At 44.8% G+C, this 22,652-nt stretch overlaps 1 protein-coding gene across 2 annotated transcripts in view; it reads right to left on the bottom strand.

The window, feature by feature from the left end:
- The window catches only part of SUDS3 (SDS3 homolog, SIN3A corepressor complex component), a 29,628-nt gene extending 8,686 nt beyond the window's left edge, over positions 1–20,942 (bottom strand). Inside the window, exons 1-10 of one of the 2 annotated variants that reach the window (XM_083590483.1) lie at positions 20,312–20,942; positions 17,064–17,133; positions 15,826–15,881; positions 13,770–13,841; positions 12,835–12,854; positions 12,002–12,158; positions 10,742–10,837; positions 9,786–9,847; positions 7,760–7,781; positions 6,460–6,547 (exon numbers count right to left, since the gene is read on the bottom strand). In XM_083590483.1, coding sequence (XP_083446609.1) covers positions 6,460–6,547; positions 7,760–7,781; positions 9,786–9,847; positions 10,742–10,837; positions 12,002–12,158; positions 12,835–12,854; positions 13,770–13,841; positions 15,826–15,881; positions 17,064–17,133; positions 20,312–20,528 — 860 coding nt within the window. In that variant the 5' untranslated portion in view covers positions 20,529–20,942. Of the gene's footprint in view, positions 1–6,459; positions 6,566–7,759; positions 7,782–9,785; positions 9,848–10,741; positions 10,838–12,001; positions 12,159–12,834; positions 12,855–13,769; positions 13,842–15,825; positions 15,882–17,063; positions 17,134–20,311 lie in introns of both variants that reach the window. The other variant, XM_083590482.1, reaches the window with a different exon arrangement.
- Positions 20,943–22,652: the final 1,710 nt, after the last annotated feature.

Below are 22,652 nucleotides of genomic sequence, written 5' to 3'. Positions count from 1 at the left end.
CACAGGGAAGCCTATGCCTAGCTTTAAACAGTCATTCTTTTGCCATCAGGAGGAAGGAAGGAAAGATAGGAAGAAAGGAGGACAGAAGGAATATAGAAAAAAGGGAGCATTCAATTCTCAAGCTGACGTTTCATTCCATTTTGACACTTGACAGGTTTTAATATGCACTCAAAATGTTGTCCTCCCACACCAACAAGTTATTTTTAAAATATTAACTACCCTGCTGAGGCATCATTGCAATCAATAACCAAAAAAGAAATCTTACAGCAAAGGGTGGGGGAGTGCAGTGTTGATCTTGAGGAATAGGAATGCTAGGAAAGGGGAAGGAAAAGGGCCAACAGTGACACTCGGAAGGAAATCAAGCCGTTAACAGCAAGGTGAAATCGAGACACACATATATACCATCCTGGGGGCATGGAAAGCCAGTGCGCTGAGGCGGAGGGTATTTGACTCAACGTTTCGATGCCCTGTTCAGCCATGGTGGTCAGGCATTTTCCTTAGCCATAAACCTACCTTGCAGGGGGGCTGGTGAGCACATGAACATGCGCCACATGCGCTCCCCGCACCACCACTGAGCTTCTTGCTGGACAATGCCGTGTTTTCCCCTGGTAGGTAGAAAGCTGCCTTCCACTCAGGCAGACCACTGCTCCATCTAGATTAATGTTGTCAACACTGACTGGCAGCAGCTATCTTCCAGGCTTTCAGACAGGCTGCCCCTCCCAGCCCTAACTGGAGATGCCGGGGACTGAACCAGGGACCTTCTGCATGCCAAGCAGATGCTCTACCCCTGAGCTACGCCCCTCCCCTTGTACGGACCCATTCACCAACCGGCTTAAATAAGGCGTGTGGGCTGGGTCTTCTATCTGCAGGCAATCTCACAGAAAACTTTCCTCCAGCAAGATCAAGGCTGGCTTCCAGCACAGAGCAGGCAATGAGCCTATTCGGTTTAAGGAGCCACGTCTCGAATGGGAGAAAATACGGAATGCGACTGGGATGACTGAAACCCCCTTCAATGCTAATTAGCTGACGAGTTCAGACAACCGCCCATATGGCAAGTACGCTAATGCTGGAGGTTTTAATTAAATTTCACTGCAAAGGATTAGGCAGAGTGGGATCCAGCTAAACAGCACTGCAAGAGAAAGGACTTTCAGCTGTGCAAAGGTACTCCCCTCCTCCTTGCGCACCTGCCTGGGCTTCCCTAAATCCTGTTTAGGGTTCCCTCAACCTTCCAGAGCAAAGTGAGCCAGTGTGGCGTAGTGGTTAGCGTGTGGGACTAGGACTCTGGGATACCAGGGTTCAAATCCCCACTCAGCCATGAAGCTCACTGTGTGACCTTGGGCCAATCGCTTTCTCACACTTAGCCCTGCCTTCATAGTGGTGTTGTGAGGATAAAATCAGGAGAACTATGAATACCACCCTGAGCTCCTTGGAGAAGAAGGGAGCTATAAATGCAATAAACAAATTTTGGGAGGGCACGGGGAGAGGAGGGGGGCAGAAGTTCCACTGTACTCATGGAAATCCTTGCACTAGTGGATCTGTTCAGCTAGACACTGCCCTCCTTCCTCCCTCAAAAATTACTGTTTTGGGCACCTTCAGTTATGATGTCACTTCTTTTTTTAAAGGTCTTAAATATAACAGCAGAAACCCTCCCCACTTGCACTGTCAGAAAAATTAACAGCTGTGAGTCAAATAAATAGAGCAAAAGTTATGTTTCTTTCTGTTTGGCACCCGCTTGTTATATATTTAACAACTGGCGGAGAGGGGATTCAACCTCCTGAACAAGAGAAAACCTTTTGGTATTATTTATTACCTAAGCATTTGTGGCCACAACCATCTCAAAATGTGTCCTCCATCTACATTTCTTTCCCCCTTGCTACTGGCATCTTTTGGGATTTGGCAATAGATGGCCTTCTCAGAATATATTATTTCTCTAGCTCTGTGATTTCAATATGCATAGCTTCACTATTAAGATTCAATTTTATTTATTTTTCTGTATTATTCCTTTGTAGTTTCTTTTCTTATGTTTTACTTGTTCCTGTTGCATATTTTGAGTCTTGTATAGGAGTATTTTTCCCCTCTAATGAAAAATTCCCAATAAACAAACCCAGCGCTATCCTTTTTCAATAGGACTTACTTTGAGCAAACTGGCTAGCTAAAATCTAAAGAACTGCTTCAGATGCACCTAAATCTGGGGTTTTTTGATACTTCCCCTCGCCTTCCAACACCAGACTTCCTTGGCACCCACAAAGCACTTCAGAACATCCCTGCAATTTAAAAAAAATGGCTTTCTGTGTGGCTCAGAGGGATGCTGTCCCAGAAAAAGGTCCAAAGCTTCCTAGAGTATTGTGGTGAAATAGTGATGGGGGCCATTTGAGGCCAGAGAGAATGCCATTCTTAAGATATGACTAAGAATCAAGGGGTCATAAGGCTTGGTGTAAAAAACACTGCAATTTACAGGAGCCAGACATTATCAGAAATCAGATCCTCTTCCTCCATTCTTGGAGGTACATTTACTTCAATGGACAATGCTTTTCAGAGAAGAGATCCAATTAGGAAAAAACAGGATTGGCACAGCAGGTCTATGGAGATTTGCAAGGGACTCACCAGGCCAACAATTAGTCAAGTGGGGAGGGAAGGGTTACATTTCCAGGATAGGGGGTGGTTAGTAATATGTTCCCAAGGCTACCCTATGTCTATTGTTGGATGAGCTCAATGAAATATTTGGGAGCTGCTGCTATATTTGGGAGCCCTGCTATATTCTGCAGACCAATCTGAATTCTTACATCAAGGGGTGGTCTCTAAAAGGCACATTACTGCTAAAAACAAGCAAACCATTTCCCCCCAGCCTCCTCTCACGGAAAATAATTTCTGATCTCATTCTGCCACCTTGTGGCAAAAATGCTTCTGAGAATGAGAATAAAAGATGTAGTGTTCCAAGTCTATACACTCACTTAATTTACAAATCTACTCTCCCTTTGTTGGTGTTAAAAAGTTAAGAATGGAGCGGAAGTATTTCGAAGATTATATGTCAAAATATTGTTCTAAAAATGACATGCTAATAGGCTTAGAATGAAAAATGTAAGCAATAACAAAACCAATAAAGAAAGAAGGAAAAATCTGACTTTAACAAAAATAATTTATTATAGAATGCAAGGAAAAAGAGGTAGAAAGAAATATAAAGAAGTTGAATTGCTGTGGAGGTAAGTAGAGGGTGGGTGGTGGGTTTTATAATTAAGTGTATAATTATGCAGCTGTTGTACTTTAGATATTATATTTTATGTGAGGGAATCATTGGGAATTTTGGTTATTATCTATATATGTGAAGTTTCAATAAAGATTTTTTGGAGGGAAATGTAGTGTTCCAGAACTTCTGTTGTAACTTTGACCTGAAACCCTAAAAAACGGGGGTAGCTCACTGCCAGATTTTAATTCTGAAAGTAGATCGCAGTCTCTCGGGAGTTGGCCACCCTTGTGTTAGTGGATTGGTGATCATTTTAGATGCCTTCCAATGTGATGATTCCAGATGCTGCTGGACTCCCATCAGACCCAGCCAGCACAGGCCAATGGCCAGGAATGATGGGAACTGCAGTCTGAATAACTCTGCAGTAACTCGGGAGCTGGGCTTCCTATGTGGTTGCCCACTGCCTGCATTTTGCAGAAGCAACTGAAGGTCTTTTCCCAGCTGGATAAATAGGCCTTTTACCAGGGAGTCTACTCAGTTTTATCCTTGCTTTTGCTGTTTCCAAGCTATCTTATATGTAAATCTCCCTGAGAAGATTCTTTAAAGACAATTAATGAATAAACGATAGTAACATCTGGAGGGCAGCACGTTAGAAATCCCAAAGACGGCCAATGCCCCCCTACTTTGTTGACAGCTTTCTGGGAGGGTGGAATCGAGGTGCCTGCCATCACTGGGGCAAGACCAGATTTGGCAATGTACAAACTCTCATTGCAACCTGTCTTATGTGTTCACTTGGCAGTGCTGTTACTCTTGGAGTTAAGCGGCACTTGAAGTGCTGTTCAGTAAGCATGAAGCTTGAGTCTGATTGCAGCCCCCCTTCCATTTGTCCCTTGAACTCTTGCCAAGCTACACACCTCGCTGGCCCTGTTTTACAGCCTGGGTGTTTTCACTGGCCTGAACACATCCTGGAATTGCAACAAATGCCTCTTGCTGCGAGTCCCTGTGAAACTTGCATGGCTGACCTGTTTCCACCAAACCTGGAAGGGCAGGGCCCCAACCAACTCCAGCTACAACAGCTGCTGCTATTGTTCAAGGCGACAGGGACCACCTTACTGCAAATCTGGAAAAGCAGGCTGCCTAGAGCAGACAAAGGCAAACTTGGCCCTCCAGATGTTTTGGGACTACAAATCCCATCATCCTTAGCTAGCAGGACCAGTGGTCAGGGATGATAGGAATTGTAGTCCCAAAACATCTGAAGGGCCGAGTTTGTCTATACCTGGGCCTAGAGACTACCAGAGTGGAGCTTTCGTTGGGGCCAGGATTCAACTACAGAGGTATGTTACTGTTGGATGCTATTGGGATTACGCTTTTGCATTTTATTGTTAGATATTATTATTAAATGTAAGGGGATTAAAAAAAAATTTTTTTTAAGAACATGAGAGCCTGCTGGATCAGGCCAATGGCCAATATAGTCCAGCATACTGCTCTCACGACGACTTGCCCCTACGGGAAGCCCACAAACAGGATCCGAGTACAAGAGCGATTCTCCCCTCCGGCAATTTCCAGCAACTGGTATTCAGACACATTACTGCCTCCAAAAGTGGAAGAACATAACCATCAGGGTTAGAAGCTGCTGACTGCTATGCTATGAGGATATGGCTGCCATGTTGTTCTACCACTGAGCTGCCTATAAAAACACAGGAATAGCCTGGCTACTGGAACAGGCTGGTGGCCTACCTAGACCAGCATCCTAGTCTCACAGTGGCCGACTATGTCTGTGAGAAACGCACGAGCAGGACTCAAGCACAAGAATACTCTCCTCTCTTGCGGTTTCCAGCAACTGGTATTCAGAGAAGCATTGGTGCTGCTGGAGGAACAGCAGAATATGATTACTCCTGTCTGAATGGAGGATAAAGAGGGGTGTGCAAGTATAGAAACTAGCCTACTGTACAGAGATAAAATTTACATTAATCGCTCAGTCCATTTTTGCCTCTGGCCCCAACTTCTGCGTGTTGCCCTCGGGAGGTTGTCCAGATGTGAATGTGGCCCTTGGGCTGCAGAAAGGTTCCCTACCCTTGTTGGAAAGGTTTCATGGCCTTTGATGGCCTGACTAAAGGCACATAAGACTGCAATGCACTCCAGTCACTGATTGGGTAATGCAAAGAATCAGATCTACCCTACACCTTCTGGTTATTAAGCACTGTGGCCAGAAAAAAACAGAAAAAGAAAAAAAAACCTGCTTGTTGGAAGCAGGTGAGAGGGAAAGGGGGAGTAAGATGAGAGATGCAGAGGAGTGCAGTACCCCCTGGTAGAAGTTTAAAGCCTTTACATGTCTTAGGGCTAGGCCAACCATTATCTGGAAAAACATTTCCTGATAATTCTTTACAAGTCTTCTTGAAGTGCTGGGAGAATTCCCACCCCCACCAAAAAAATAATATTCAATTATATGCCCCACCCCGACCTCTTCAGACTGTGAATGAAGTAGCTCAGTTGTTCATCCTGCCTTAATAATATTTAGTTTTAATATTGTGGAAGTGAAACCTTGTAGAACTGAGCAAGGAGGATGGGAAGAAAACCAGAATTAGTCAGCTCTGCCCTATTATTGACTCTGGCGCCACCTACTGTTGGTCTCCCTGCCTTCCAGCCTACCAGTCTCAAGAGGCCCCAGTCAACACTGCATTGAGTATGAACCAACAACTGAGCTTAATTCCATGTTAGCAAAGTCATTTTTTTTTCAGGTGAGAACTCTCTTTTTGGGGGGGCACCTCAAAACTATTGAAGAATTCCACTCCTTTCCCCTCCAAATTTCACCACGTGCAAATAGGATGGAGAATTTCTGAGAGGCCATTTTCCACTTCACCCTGAAAGAAACCTAGGCAGTTGACTTACACTAAGCATAGGCGTCACTCCTGACCACTGGTCCTGTTAGCTAGGGATGATGGGAGTTGTAGTCCCAAAACATCTGGAGGGCCGAGTTTGCCTATGCCTGGTTTACACCAAGTCACGCCAGTGGTTCTCCAGGGTTTTGGACAGGAGAATCTCCCATCCCACTTGGAGATGTTGGAGACTGGACCTGGGACCTTCTGAAGCCACAACAGATGCTCTGACCACTGTGATACAACCCTTCCAACACTGTACGTAGGAGGGGTAGGGCTCCTGGAGGTTCCTCCATGAAATTGCTCCTTCTTTGGCCCTTTCTATCCTTTGATCCTGACCATTTCTAAAGCTCAGAAGGCCATGACATCAGAACAGACCCCACTCCCCACACCGAGCCTTACCATCTTTTATCGTAGTACAATTTGCCATCTTCTATCCTTGCCTCAAACCGCTGTGCTGGGGATTCGGCAGGCGTGGCCGGCAGGTGTTCTGGTGATGAAGGAGACGCTGGAATAGAAGAGTGAACTCTATACACAGTCTAACCCTACGTAGCAGCTTACGATTCAGGCAACACTGAGTGATTGCGGGGACCTTAAGCCGACAGTGGGAGGTAAAAGTATTAAGCTTTGTGAGAGGAGCACACAGGCAGAGATCCGGTTTGACTTGTGCAGGTCTACCTTGCAGAGAGTCAAACCACTGGGCAATCTAGCTCAGCCTTTGTCAACCGGGTACCCTCCAGATGTTTATGGGCTACAACTCCCATCAGCCCCAGCCAGAACAGCTGTGCTAGCTGCAGCTCATGGGAGTTAACATTCCCGAACATCTGAAGAGCACCAGGTTGGCTGAGCTGTTTTGGTGCTCCTCCAGATGTTGGTGAAATTCATCTTCCATCAACCCTGAACACTGACTGGGGCTGATGTGAGCTGTGACTCCAACAGCATCTGACTGCCCATGCCCTGTATTATCTACTTAGATTAAGAGCTGCTCCCCAGGGTTCTCAGAACCCTACAAACCCTACAAATTCTAGGGATCCAGCATAGCGCAAGGTTTAGAGCAGGGGCAGGGAGCCCAGGGCCCGCCAGGTATTTGCTGGACGGCCCATTATCTCTAACCATCAGGCTATGTTGGCTGAAGTCAATGAGGGTCGCAGTCCAAAATGTCTGCAAGACACAGTTAGGAATGGCTACACTGAACTCTGGCTCCTTCCCAGTTTTGAGTTTCTGTTTTTCCCCTCTGCATAGCTGGGAATTTTGGGTGACCTGTTAGGACTGGGAGATGCCAGAGTTCCAGTCAAAACAGCAAAAGAAAGTTTTTCTGATAGCAACACTCATCCAAGCATTCTGCTATTTCTCAGCTTTTCAGAGGTCATTAGCTATACTCAAATCTGGACCCATTAAAATTATAACCCTATACAGTATATTCTAGCATAAAGCAGTCTACGATAACAATGCAGAAGGCTACTTTAGATCAGGTCAGGTTATTTGATCATCCAGCCCAGTTTTACTTTCTCTCACCAGCAAAAGCTCTTCTGGGTCTCAAGCAGAAGTACTTCCACCATCCCTTACTGCTCGGCATCCTTTTAGCCACAGATGCCGCAGGTTGAGCTTGGGACCTTCTGCCTGAAAGCTTGGGACCTTCCTATCTCCTAAGCTATTTTTTGAACACACTAGGAAGCCTTATTGGGGTGGGGATGCCACTTACCTGGCCGTTTAGGTGATTTAAGCTATAAAAAGGAAAAACAAGAAAGCTGTTTTAGTGACTCCCTACAAGAACATATACCGGAAGAGAAATAACTGACCTAACAGGACATTTCATGAAGGCCAACATGTCTTCTGAATAGGGATCTTTATTCCCAGCTGGCAAGTTCCAAAGACCTCACATGCCCACTCCGCAGTAACCCACAGCAGGCTTTTAGTGTGGCTGCCTCCACCCTGTGGAGCAGAGAACAGCTGAAGATTTCTCCATCTGGATAAATGACGCTTTACCATGAAAGTCTGCTTTGAGTGGTTTTGGTTCTGCTTTAAATGTATTTGTTGTCTTTGTGTATTTTACAGCTTTAATTATTCTTATTGTACATGGTCTTTAGACGGTCATTTTCAAGGAAATTTAAAAATCATTAATAATAATAAATTAATATGAACTGGATTGAAATGATGCTATGTATGTACAGGAAACTCCCCATTTATGTGGGAGTTATGTTCTGAGGCACCGCACATTTAAGAGAAATCGCGTATATTTGGAACACCATTGAAAAAGCAAACACGGCATCGTTGCCTCCAAATCTCCTTGCCCAAACTCCAACTCTCCACAGGGCTCAAAGATCAGTGCAAGGGCTCCTGGGATTGCATTTGCAAAGGCTATTGGGATTGCTAGATGCTGTTTTCACACCATTTTTGCACTCTTTTAGGACCATTTTTGCCCCTTCTCATGCCACTTCTGGGTTCGTGGGGATGCGTGTGTGCACTGAACGTGTGTAAACGGGGAGTTGCCTGTAGTACATACACACACTTGCTTTTTAAAAACAGTGTTTTTAGATGTGCAACTCTTTTATGTTTGTAACTTAGAATGCCTCATAGGAAGCAATTCAAGTATTAAATTACTAATAATCTATTCTGATTGGCATCATTAGTGTTATTTCATTTTGGGCTGCAAATCTTTGGATACATTTATTTATTTATTAAAAGGATTTTTATGCCGCCCTCTCACAAAATATCAGCAGTTTTCACTAACACAGAACATTTTAAAAAATGAATGTAGCACAGAATTAGTATCAGTATATTATTAATATTCTAATGTTAATTCAGCAGTGCATTTAATTTTTTAAAAAATGTTCTACCTATGACAATATGCCTCACTAATCCACCAGCCAGTCATGCTCAGTCTAAGCTACAGCGACTCTCTATCCCTAAGGACAGGGTTTGGGGCAGGCTGACTGCAGCCAGAAATCCTCCCGTCTACTGGCTTCCACAACTGCCTTTAGAGTCTCTGCCCAGAATTTCGGCTCCTTCTACATTTTAGGTCCTAGGTGGCTCTCTGATACCCATTTTTTCTTGGGAACAGAGAAAAACCAAGAGCTATGAGCAGTGTTCGGCAGCACTGAGAGATGACAGGGGATACTGGCCTGCTCTTCTGACAACCAAGAGATAATGTCCATTCACCTTGGACATTCTCTTTAGCAACTCTTGGGACTCGGGCTCAGGCCACTACCCTCACTGTCCTTGCTTTGCACCCTCCTCAAGTGTTTTGCCTGATTAGTACACATCCTTCAACTGAGATCATGCTTCTTGCTTGTCAGGATGGAGGGTGGAGAGGGGCATGTGAGCTTGCGTAGAAACTAGTCTACTGTACTGATCCAAAATATACATTCATTGCCCCGCCCACTTTTGCCTCTGACCACACCCACCACTGGCATATGCCACCACCTCCCACCCCCAAAGGTTGCCCAGAAAGGAATGCGGCCCTGAGAGCCAGTGTGGTGTAGTGGTTAAGTGTCAGGCTAGGACCTGGGGGAACAGGGTTCAAATCCCCACTCAGCCATGAAGCTCATTGGGTGACAATAGGCCAATCACTCTCTCTCAGCCTAACCTCCCTCCCAGGGTTTTGGTTGGGATTAAATGAAGAGAGGGAGAACCATGTAAGCCATCTTGAGTGCCATGGAGAAAAAGGAGGGGTTTGTCTGAATAAATGAATTAAAGTTAATCACACCCAATCTACGCTAAGCACTTACCTTATTGAGAATCCTCAGATCCTCCATTATCTGTTCGTCTGTTAGCAGGTAATTTAGCTGAGGTAATCCAAATTAAGGGGGAAGTAACTTTGGAACCATGTACAAAAATGCGGCTTGCATCTCCTGGGCAGAACTCAACCCAGGAGCGACACCCCTCTTTGTGGCTACTTCTGGGTCTCTCCTTTGCGGGGCATATTGCAGACGTGCCACAGAAGGTTCACTTGCCATGGCAGGCGAACTATTAAGCAGGAAAGGCCGACTCTGGCTGCTAGCACTATACGGAACTGTTCACAGGGGCAGAACCCCAGGAAAGCCCCATCGTCTTGAAGCAGGCAGGACTGAGCCAAGGGGGTGTGGAGGGGACTTGTCCCAGTGAACAGAACCAAGCAAAGGCCCTGCTCTGAAACAAAAGGGAAGAGCAACGGTGCCCCGGGATAACCTCCATCAATAAAGGTGTACTGAGTTGCTACCTAGATGCTTTCATGGAAAGCCCATCGGGAGAACCTGATCACAAGAGCACTCTCCCCTCTTTTGGCTTCCAGCAACTGGCATTCAGAAGTTCGCTGCCTCCGACTGTGGAGGCAGAGCATAGCAGCCACTGATGCCCGATCTACCTTCTGCCCACCCATTTGGAGAGGCCCATAGGAAGCTGTCTTACAGTGGGCCAAGCTAATGTCCTCCAAGCCTAGCGTTGCCTGCTCTGACTGGCAGCAGCTCTCCATAATTTCAGGCAGAGCATCTTTCCCCCATCACCTGCTAGACATTAACTAGACATGTCAGAGGCTGAACTTGGGATCGCCTGCATGAAGAGCTATGGTGCAATGGCCAGGCGCATTGGGCCTTGCTGATTGTCAGCCAATACGCTGTGCAGCTGCACATTGCAAGGGAAGATTTGCCAACCAATAAGCTCTCTTTTCAAGGAAAGCTCATGCACCAGGTAGCTGGTCAAAGGATATCAGGGGCCGGCTTCCGCCTTTTGTCAGGGATGGGAACGGGGTCATTTGGCCGCCTCCGCAATTTCCTCGTCATGATGGGCTTCACTTCCATGGAGTCTGAAGAAGCAAGGACAGTTTTTTGGTAAGGTCCACAGACTGATTTTTTAAAAACAGAGTAAGAGAAAAAAGAACTGTGCTTTTCCACATTAATCTTTTCTTGGGGGGGGGGTCTTTTTCTTTTATGCAAAGACTCAGCCTGTGACTCTGCCCCTAATTTGAGAAATACAAAAGTGTATGCTTAATTTTACTCAATAAATAGTACCTACAAACTGTATGCATGGTGCAAACGTGCAATGGGGATTCAGCGGTGAAAGCTGCAATCCTATGTGGTTAGTAAAATTCCACTGAAATGAGCAGCATTTGCTTTTGAGTAAGCAGGCTTAGAGACACCGGTCACTGTTTTCTAATCAGAGTCTGCTAGCTCATTAAAATGCCTTCTCTTCACTGACAGCAGCTTTTGTAAGAACACCAGAAGCTACCTTATACAAAGTCAGGCCGTTGGCCCATCTAGCTCAGTAATATCTACTGTGACCAGCCGCAGCCGTCCAGGGTTTGAGACAGGGAGTCATTTCCCAGCCCTACCTGGAGATTCCGGGAATTGAACTTGGGACTTCTGCATGCAAAGAACATGCTCTACCACTGAGCCACAGTCCCTGTCCTAAAGGTACTTTTTTTTTTGCAGACAGTGCTTGCATGTGTTTAGAGAGGCATTTCTCCTTCTCTGACCTAATTCATCCAATAATGCATTTTCCTCTAGGTCTCAGGCAGAAGTAGGTTTACAATGTCAACAGCTATCTGATCCTTTTTTAACTGAAGATACCAGGGACTGAACCTGGACACTTCTGGCTACAAAGCATTTGCTCCATTGCTGACATATTGATTGATTGACTGATCCAATTATAAGATTTCTTACCTGCCCTTCACTGTAAGCTCCCTGGGCAGATCACGACAATATACAGGTAATTGTACAGTTACAGTGGACCCTTGGGTTACGTTACCTTCGGGTAACATAACTTTCAGGTTGCGAACGTAGTCAACCTGGAAGTGTATACTTCTAGGTTTTGCCGCACGCACATGCGCAGAAGTGGCACCTCTAGATACAGAATTTTTGGGGTACGTATGGACTCCCGGAATGAATTAAGTCCGTATCCAGAGGACTTATCCACTGTATATGCCCTCTTCCCTAAGGAGAGATGCTGACTTCAATTATTTTGTATTTACCTCCTGTTAGCTCCATAGTTAGCTTCTCGCTCTCTATCATTTTCTTCTTCTCTTCCAACTCGGCAATCAAGTTTTCCTTGAGCTCAATTTTTTTATCTTCAAATTCCTTCACGGCCGCTTTCTTTTCCTTGATGTAGTTCCGTTCCACCTGCTCTGTCTGAGCCAAGCCCAAAAGAAAACAGGGAGTCATCGACAGGGCAGAACCACATCAGGTACGCATAGGTGCTGATAGGGGAACCATTGTGCTCGGGGTCACCAGACTGAGAAGCTGCGGAGTCGGAAGTTACACCTGACTAATGGCACAGGCTTTCCCAAACTTTGCAATGAAACTGTTCATGTGACTTGTCACCATACGGAAAGCAAGTATGAGCCCTGATTGGTAAGGTCAAAGGTCCATCTATCCCAGCATCTGTAAAGTTGGATACATGGCCCCCTACCTCCTACAGGAACCTGTGGCTCTCTTAATTCTTAAGTATCAGGCAGCCTCACTTGAGTGGAACTTTCTCCCTTTCACAAGTATATGGTGTCTGCCTGCTTTAAAACACAATTTACATGTGTGCTGCAAAACCAATGCCACAACCTAATAAAGGATGGAAATAACTATTCTCAAATGACTTGGGATTCATGCACCCTCAGTACTGAGCTTCTCCTCAGGGCAAGAAAGAGGTCGATCACAATTTGCAGAATAGTTTGAACATTCTACAGCAAAGGAAAGGAAGTTCTACTCAAAATGACTGAAAAAGGGAACAGAATACATTAATGAAACCCGACCAACAGAAAAGGAAACACACACACACACACACACACACATATATATATATACACACACTTACTTCCAGCTGGAGAAAAAGCTCTGAAAGAAAGAGAAAATAAGTTACTTTTTTTTTGCTGAACTAAGCATTTAACTCTAGCAAGTGGTTAGCCTAGAGTGAAAATTTTGATGACGGCAAGCTACAGGCCGCTAAGACAGGCTGCAAAACCAGCCCTTGCAGGTATTTCTGCTTGCACCAGATTAATCTTCATCAGTAGCTGCACTGACAAAGTAACTAGACATTTGGTGCAACGTATACCAAACAATTCCTATCTTAGATAGCCAACAGTTAAGTTTGCAACCCTATAGCTGTCTCATTGAACTGAAGGAGATTTACTTCCAGGTGGACACAAGGGATTGCGCTGAAACACCTAATACAACTGCAGAAAAGCAACACTGATTGCTGTACCTTCTTCTTAGCTGGAACATAAGCCTGCCCCAGAATAAGTCTATAAAAGCCAGTCTGATTGGGGGAAAAAATCAATAGAAATTATTTATAAAAATGTGTGTCTAGGATCAGAATCAACCCAAGAAGGGGTACTGTAAAGATCAACAAATGAACTATGGCACAAAGTTCTGTAGACTATAGCCAATTTCATCAGATACATCTGTAGGTCCATTTAAGTGTGAACACCTCATTTAGGCGGTCTTGACACCTTCCAAAACTGGTTGAACAGCATTTACATATGGACATGAATGGTCTGGAGAAGTGCACTGTAGTCCACTGAAAGCCTACGCCACAATAAATGTATTAATCTCCAAGGTGCTACAGGAGGTTGTTTTTGCTGCAATAGACAAACACAGCTGACCCTGTGGAAAGTTTTTAGAATGAGATTGCGACACACAAGTAAGATCACCCAAAAGCACTGAGCAGGGTTTCATGCATGATTATCATGTACTTCTCTAGGCCTAGATCAGAAATCCTCAAGCAAGTCACCAGAAATGCAGTTCGCTCACCCGCATTGCGTATCCTTTCCTTGTACTGCTGATCCAGCTTTTTCATCCTTTTCTGATATTCTTGCAAAGTACCTATTAAAACCGTACAAAATTAACACTCCGAAATCAATAGATTAAAATATAGAATGATAGAGCTGGACGGAACCTCAAAGGCCAATCCCTCCCGCTGCAACAAAATGGGACAGCACCATAATACTGTTGAGAAGGACTCTACACTGTTTTTCTCACTATCAAGCTATCAGTGCCTGATCTGACCTAGGGCCCAGGATTTGTGACAGAGGTCATTGCTCCTGTTATTTCACAGAAGTGTCTGTACACAGCTTGAATCACGCAGTTTATATCTCAAAGCAGAAGAGATTTTTGTTTGTACAGTATACCTCAAAGTTTCATTTTTTAAAAAAAAGACCATTCCCTTCACCAATTTTACCACCACCTATTCTGAGCAGTCCTACTTCAACCTGATGGTTAAAAATTTCAGATCAAGCTTAAAAAAAATTTCTTTCCACAAATAATAAGCCACTGCCAAAGAAGAAGCAACATCATATTGTTCAGACAAAATAAAAGAGTTTGGGCTACTTTCTAGCCCTTAAAGGAGAAGAGCAGGCACAAAATTTACATCACTGGTGCATCTCCCCATCCCCAGTGTCCATTTCAGTAAAATTATACAGTACTGGTGCTAAGAAGTACAGATGAGAAGTGGACACATCCAGTATAGGAAAAGCCACTTCTCCATTCAGCTTTGTGCTTAGTAGAAATAAAAGTCAACTGACTGTCCCAAATTAAGGTAAAGTGATATATTTAAAAGGTCAGGGTATGTGGAATGCCCATTTGTGGAATGTTCTCCCCAGGGATGCTTGCCTGACACCTTCATTACATATCTTTAGGTGCCAGGTGAAAATGTTTCTCTTCAACCAGGTGTTCGGCTGATTAACATCTGAAGGCTTTTTAAATACAGTGGTGCCTCGCAAGACGAAATTAATTCGTTCCGCGAGTCTTTTCGTCTTGTGATGTTTTTCGTCTTGCGAAGCACGGTCCGTCGCAACTGCACCTCTTCAAGCGGCTTTAGGAAAAAAGCGAACAAACTCGCAAGACGTTTTCGTCTTGCAAAGCAAGCCCATAGGGAAAATCGTCTTGCGAAGCGACGCAAAAACCGAAAAACCCTTTCGTCTTGCGCGTTTTTCGTCTTGCGAGGCATTCGTCTTGCGGGGCACCACTGTATGTTTGTGAGAGAAGGGGTTATTGGCTTGGTGGTCTTTATGTTTTATTATGTATTTTTTATTCTCATTTTATATTTTGTTGCTGTTGTGAACTGCCCTGGAATCTTCACATGAAAGTCAGTATACAAATTTAATAAATAAGATTAATAATACACTATTAAAGCAAAACTCAATACATTCCAGGTTCTGTTTTTCAGATAATCCAACCAGCAATATATTAAGAGTGGCTTTATTTCTTTTCACTTGAAAAACAAGAGAAGTTGTGATGCCTGCATGCAAGTACTGAAATCTCAAAATGAGAACCATCACGACACTGGTCAGGAAAGATTCAGCACTATGCCAAATCATGGAAGATTCCCCAATTGCACTGCATGAAAATGGCAGAGACCCTAACTCAATGACAGAGCACATGCTTTGCATGTAGAAGATTTCGGGTTCAATCCTTGCCATCTCCAATGAAATGATCAGGCAGCAGGTAGCAGACAAATCTGGGTTGGATGGGCATATATAGAGATCTGGCATAAGGCATCTTTCTATATTCCTAATGCACCAGAAAGTGTGATTTAAGAGAACTCCAAAACATTTTATCCTCCATGGTTGGAGACAGTAGTGCCTCTGAATACCAGTTGCCGGAAACTGTAGAAGGGGAGAATGCTTTTGTTGCTGGTTTCCCCACAGGCATAGGGTTGGTCACTGTGAAAACAGGATACTGGACTAAATGGGCTATTGGCCTGATCCACCGGGCTCTTCTGATGTTATGTTTTTATTTGATCTGGGTATTAAATGTAAAGCCTGCTGTTCTCGTGAATAAATGTCATGTCATGCTTTTTAAACCATACCTTCTTGCAGTTGCTGCAGCTGCCTCTTAAGAGATGCCAATTTATCCTGATACATCCTGCAAAGAGAATACATATTCTAATGAAGGAACCCCAGTGAACACCAACTGCTGGTTTTACTTTCCTATTCAATTGATTCTTTCCATTGCTAAATTTCTATTATGTTGTTCAAGTAGAGCTGAAGTGAAGGAGCAATAAAAGTTTGCTTTTTTTTAAAAAAAAGAACACCAAGATCTTGATTTTCTACCTCAAAAGCATTTGATCACAGAGGGCCAGATAATAAAATTTAGTTGCCTGGGCCACAACAGCATCTAATCTGTATTCCAGAAGGTATTGTCCAGGCAAAATGTCACAAGACGCCTAACTGCAGAAAAGATAATGTTACGAAAAGCAGAAATTAAGAAGCATCAACTAACCCAGCACTTAAGAAAATAAAGAGTCAGGAGCATAAAGCCATTGCATATCTAGAAGGAATATACGTTGTCCAAAGTCTCACTGATATGCTTAAAGTTCAGCAGAAACGTTAAACTTAGTTCATATGCAATGCAGAACCAGTCAGCTTGCTTTCAATAAGAGTTGTTGAGATGAACAACTTTTTCAGGTTTGGACCACATGGTAAACTGTGGTTGCTCAAAAACAGAAGCTTCTCATCTCCTTTCAACTGCACCGGAGGTGGTGGGGCAGGAGGCCCATGAGTTTGAGGCCTGCTCTCAAAACACTAAATCAGTCTTCCCTACCCTGGTGCCCTGCAGCTGTTTCAGACCATTATGCCCATGAGGCATGGACAAGGGTCAGAGATGATGGAAGCTGTGGTCCAAAACAGCCAGCAGGGAGGGACCAGGTTGGGGGAAGCCTGCATTCGATGGAAGTAAGACGTACAGGACTATCAAGGGAAGAATTTCTCTACGCTCAAGGTACAAATTCTTTTAACTCAGGCCTCTTCTGTGGGGCTGCTTTCTGTTATTCTGACATTTGGTTTTATGTTGTTATTTTAATTGTGATCTTTTTCTAACCCACCCTGGCACCATTTGGTGAAGGGTGGGCTATAAGGAGAAATAACAACAACTGCTGCAAACAGCTCTTTGATTTAGGGAAATGTGATGTGAATTTCAATCTTTTTGTCTTAATACTTTTGCACTTTTGCCCCACCAACATACGTTCAAAACTCCCTCCCTCTGAGCTGGGATATGACTCATATGAAAGAGGCATGGAAATATATCTGTAACCGGGAGAATACTTACTGCTCCTTCATTTCTACATAATCCTCCTCATTGTGCTTGGCCAGATCAGTTTCACTTGCATCTTCGGTATCTAAGGAAACAGGAACATCAGCGAGTGTCAGAGCAGTGCCAATCAGTACGTTTTTTTGCTCAAGCATTCCCCACTCAGCAGCAGAAACAAACACCACTGAGGTACAAAAAAGAACTGTACACTTAAAAAAACTAAACACGCAAGAGAGCAAGCTCATTCAAAACAACTGTGCCATTTCTTATTGTTGTGTTATCCAGACCTCTATGTTATAAAGGCAGGAACGTGATTATGTACCACAGTTCCCACCAGACAGCATAACAAGATTCCTACCAGCTGTGTCTGTCAATTTCCTTCCAATATTCATTCCATGCAAACTCTTTGATCCCAACACAGTTCTCCAGTATCCCACTGGCTTTAACACAGTGCCCCCCTCCCCTTCTCCTGCCTCCCCACAGGCCTCTGTTCAGTGCCTCCATGGCTTTTGGTAATTACTGGAAAAATTACTACTGGCACATCCAAGACCTTCAAGGGAACAGGCACATTCCTCTTAATAAAAGCCTCCTCAAGCATCACAGCAAGGCAGGGTGCAAATGTATCAAATTAAACATGACAATAGAATGTAGGAGGCTGCCTTATCCAGGGTCTGACCATTGGTTTGTCTTAATTCACTATAACCTGCCCTACACAGATTTCTTTTTGAGAGCTGGACCATAAAGAAGGCTGATTGCCAAAGAATTGATGCTTTTGAATTATGGTGCTGGAGGAGACTCTTGAAAGTCCCATGGACTGCAAGAAGATCAAACCTATCCATTCTTAAGGAAATCAGCCCTGAGTGCTCACTGGAAGGGCAGATCGTGAAGCTGAGGCTCCAATACTTTGGCCACCTCATGAGAAGAGAAGACTCCTTGGAAAAGACCCTGATGCTGGGAAAGATTGAGGGCACAAGGAGATGGGGACGACAGAGGATGAGATGGTTGGACAGTGTTCTCGAAGCTACCAGCATGAGTTTGACCAAACTGCGGGAGGCAGTGAAAGACAGGAGTGCCTGGCGTGCTCTGGTTCATGGGGTCACGAAGAGTCGGACACGACTAAACGACTAAACAACAACAACACAGATTGGCAGAAAATCTCCACAAACTCAAGCAGGGGTCAGCCCTATGTGAAGATGTTGAGAAGTGAACTTGACAACTTTTGCATACAAAGCCTGAGTTCCACCAGAAAGTTCCATAAAGTAATTATGCATATGAAGAAATTCACTGAAGCAGACCAAACATTACCCTTTTCACGTTAGGAGGAGAAGAAAAAAGCTGCAACCCTAAGCTAACTTCTTTGAAAGAAAATCCTATGGAAACAAATACTTTTACTGCCAAGTAAACATACGCTACTGGTTGGTCACGAGATGTTTTCTTTTCTGACATCTGACTCTGCCATTCTTCAGAGCCTTCTTTTTAAAACTATTGATGCTCTCACAGTAAAATTCCAGAAGTTAACATTTTAAGTTGGGCCGTAAGTTTATATAAAACGCCTGTTGCTCAACATAGACCAGGCAATCAATAAAAACAGATCAATAAACAATGTTAATCTGTTTTAGTGTTTTAACTTTTGCATGCTTTAAAGCATGGTTGTACATTTTTCTTGATTTTACTCTTTTCTGTAAACTGCTCTGAGGTTGTTGTTTTTACAATCAAGCGAGCAGTGTATTTATTTTGTGAAATAAATAGGTGAAATGAAAAGCAGTGGGAAAAGTACCACACTTAACTGGGTTCTGGACTTGCAACATGCTTTCTCACATACATTTCTAGATAAGTAACAGGAAATTCTATGTGTGTTTACTCAAAAGCTAATATGAATACTTCCTGTGACCAGCATTAAACCCCACTGAGCACCATAATAAGAGTGCTGTGCGAAGAGCAGAACATCCCTCCTTTAAAACTTGGTAGGATAGTTTGGCAACTAGCCTTGGATGAAAAATTGACCCAGGAGAGGAGAAAGACACGGGGATTTGGTATCCATCTACAGTATTCAATTTGTTAACAAAAGTGACAAAGTGACTCTACTGAAAGACCCAATGATTTTCTCCATTTTTTGTATGAGGTTCTCCCTTTCCCCACACCCTCCTTTGAAGTCCCAGACACACTAGATGCACCCTAAAACTTACTTTTTTCTTTCTTCATTACTTCCACCTAGGTAAAGAATGACACTGTTGTTGTAAATTGAATGTTCTGTTGCAAATGACTATATATTAAAAGGATTGCTCTGCAAATGTGTACATTTACTCACAAGTTAGCCACCTGCAACTGAGGTCACATCCACAGCATACATTTTACACAACGATTATACCGATGGGCGATGAATCTTGAAGAGTTTTAATTAACAAAATTTCTCTTTTGTTTTAGCTAAACCCTTCCATACGGATTGCTGGCTAAAAAGGGGGGGGGTGTTTGAAACATACAATTATTACTACCATTATTTTAAGCTTTTTGAGAAATTATTTCTCTTTGTAGTGTGCATGCATAGTTTTTGCTATATATAATAAATTAATACCATATATTGCATTTGCTCTAGCCTAGATAAAACATTATTAAAGCTACCTCCAAATTGTCTTCACCAGAGAAGGGGCACTCCAGTAAGACTAAATCCTCAAAAAGGGCATGGAATTATTTTGAGTTTGGGAATCAATGAACTAAAACAAAACAGTCCCTGCCTGAAGGCTTAAGATCTTTCGTTTTTTAAAGGCACACCAGGGAAAAGCGACAGGGAGGGAAGGCGGGGGATCTAACTCAGGCAATAATATTTGAACAGTTGTCCATACAGTGACCAGGTGTCAGTCAGTCAGCCTCTGGGCTCGTAAACTTCGATGGGATCTACTCGTAGGTAAGACTGGACGGGTGGCTACAATACCCACGTGCTTCCTGACTCGGAAGTCCCCGACAGTCGGTTTCCCTCCCGAGAAGAACGGATCGGGGCCGCCGTGAGGTGGCCCCATCGCAACCAGTGCAGCGTTTGCCTCATGAGCAGACGCGCCGAGCTCCACGGGCCCCCGTGAACCACGCGCATGAATTCCAATGGGCCTACTCGCGAGAAAGACTCAACTTGCGCGCTCCTCTCCCCTCGCCCCCGCCTTGGGAATCAGCCCCAAGCAGAAACGGGCGGCAGGTTACTCCCGGGAAAACCTGCTCGGCGGCGCCTCGAGGCCTCCGCGGAGGCGGGTCGGGGGGCGGGCAGGCAGGCGACTCACCCTCGTCCGAGTCCCGCGCGCGGCCGCTGCGCTCCCCGTCCTCCTCGTCGGCGGGGCTGTCCAGCTCCTCATCCTCGAAGCTCTCGGCGGCTGCGGCGGCGGCGGCTGCAGCGGCGGCAATGGCAGCGGCGGGGCCCGTCCCGGCAGGCAGCACGGCGGCGGTAGAAGCTGGAGGCCCCGGCGGGAGCGCGGGAGAAACCAGCGCGGCGACGCTCATGGCCGAAGCGGGAAAACGCCGACCGACCGCCGCCGAGGCCACCGCGGACGATCCGGTCGCCTCCTCCTCCTTTTTTCTTCTTCTTAACTCCCCCCTCAGACAAGCCGCGAGCGGCCCCGCCTCCCGCGCGCAGGCGCGCTAGAACCACTTCCGGGCCCTGGTTGAGCTGGATGGATAGGCGGATTGGCGGGAGGCTGGCTTGACGTTCGCTCCGCGGTTTGGACCCCCCTTCTACCCGTAGGCGCGAGGAATGGCGCCTTCAGCCATAGACCGATGTAGGTGTAGACTCAACTCGCTGCCAAGCGTTTCCAGGTTCGCTTCTTGGCCCCACCCCACTTTTGTGAACAGCTTGCTGTATAGATGTGTGGAATTGCAGTCAACTGGGGTCTGCTTCCGCCTGCGCGCCCCATCCACTCTCCGCAGGGACTCTCTTAAAGGGACTGCTTTTAAAAGGATGTGTGTGTAGATCCATGTATGTCAGGGTTGCCATATTTCAAAAAAGTAAAATTCTTGACACGTGCAAAGTTGTTGAGCTTTTTTTCTTGGAGCCCAAATGGTTGAGCTTTTTTGGGGATACCTCCCCCCAAAATAGTGATTTTAAGCTTTTGGGTGCTTTTTCCATCGCGTTGCTATACGTCCAGGTTTTCTGCCAATTCTTTTAGGTGCAATTTTTGCACCCCAAAACCAAAACATGTCAGGAATTTTTCTGACTTATGGCAAGCCTAATATATGTGCGTATTTTAAGGGCAGGTGGTTGAACTTGCTTTTTCCTCCTCCCTCCCATCCCTTTATTTCTTGTGTGCTACTGTCTTTTTAGACTGTGGGCCTTTTTCTCTTTTTTGTTAGTTTTTATTTTTGTGAATTGCTCTGGCAGCCTCTTTAAGGGCTGGATAATAATTGCCACAAATAACTACTGGGTCAGTAGTAGACTCTGAAGTGCAGGCACTCTTCCTGACAACCCCATAGCTTTTCCCCTTTCGAAACGATGCAACAAAAATTATATTTTTTGACCAATGCAAACATTATGGCTTCAAGCCAGCTTTTTTCTCACCTCCCACCATCTAGTTTTTCTCAGTACCCAATCTGATGTAGTGTTCTGTTGGATGCAGAAGCTTGCTTACAACCCAGTGAGATGGGTGGGGTTGTTGTTGTTGTCGTTTAGTCATTTAGTCATGTCCGACTCTTCGTGACCCCATGGACCAGAGCACGCCAGGCACTTCTGTCTTCCACTGCCTCCCGCAGTTTGGTCAGACTCATGTTTGTAGCTTCGAAGACACTATCCAACCATCTCGTCCTCTGTCGTCCCCTTCTCCTTGTGCCCTCCATCTTTCCCAACATCAGGGTCTTTTCCAGGGAGTCTTCTCTTCTCATGAGGTGGCCAAGTATTGGAGCCTCAGCTTCACGATCTATCCTTCCAGTGAGCACTCAGGGCTGATTTCCTTAAGAATGGATAGGTTTGATCATCTTGCAGTCCATGGGACTCTCGAGAGTCTCCTCCAGCACCATAATTCAAAAGCATCAATTCTTCGACGATCAGCCTTCTTTATGGTCCAGCTCTCACTTCCATACATCACTACTGGGTGATGGGTGGGGTATAAATATTATTATTACTACTGTGTTATATTTATATGTACATGTATACAATAGGAGCTGCAGGAAGCAACTGGTAGCAAAGGAAATCTTGCCTCCATCACAGGTTCAGCAAGTTCTAGCTCATCATCCAATGCCCTTGTACTAGAGGTCCTCAACAGGAGGTGGTTTGGTGGCAAACACAACAGGGAGAGGTGGGGGAGGAGGGCATTTAAAATGTCATCCTTTGTGTTGTCTCTGCCACAGAGCACTATCTGAGACTTTGAAGAAACACCTGCTATTGGACGTTGACATATATTCCAGGACCATGGTGAACAGGTGTGCCTGTCCTAGTGGCAGAAGTTATTTCTTGCTCTTTCTTTTCTTAAGAACCTCTGATGCAGAGCATATGCTGTGCATGCAGAAGGTCTGTTGGGACATGATACAAGTTTATAAAATTATGCATGGCATGGAGAAAGTGGCTCTCATAGCACTAGAATCCATGGACATCTTATGAAGCTGAATGCTGGAAGATTCAAGACCAATAAAGTACTT

Source organism: Podarcis filfolensis (genome assembly GCF_964270895.1).
Source record: "Podarcis filfolensis genome assembly, chromosome: 16".
Taxonomy (NCBI): Eukaryota; Metazoa; Chordata; class Lepidosauria; order Squamata; family Lacertidae; genus Podarcis; species Podarcis filfolensis.
Note: the sequence above shows the minus strand (reverse complement) of the source record. Positions and strands in the feature narration are given on the sequence as shown.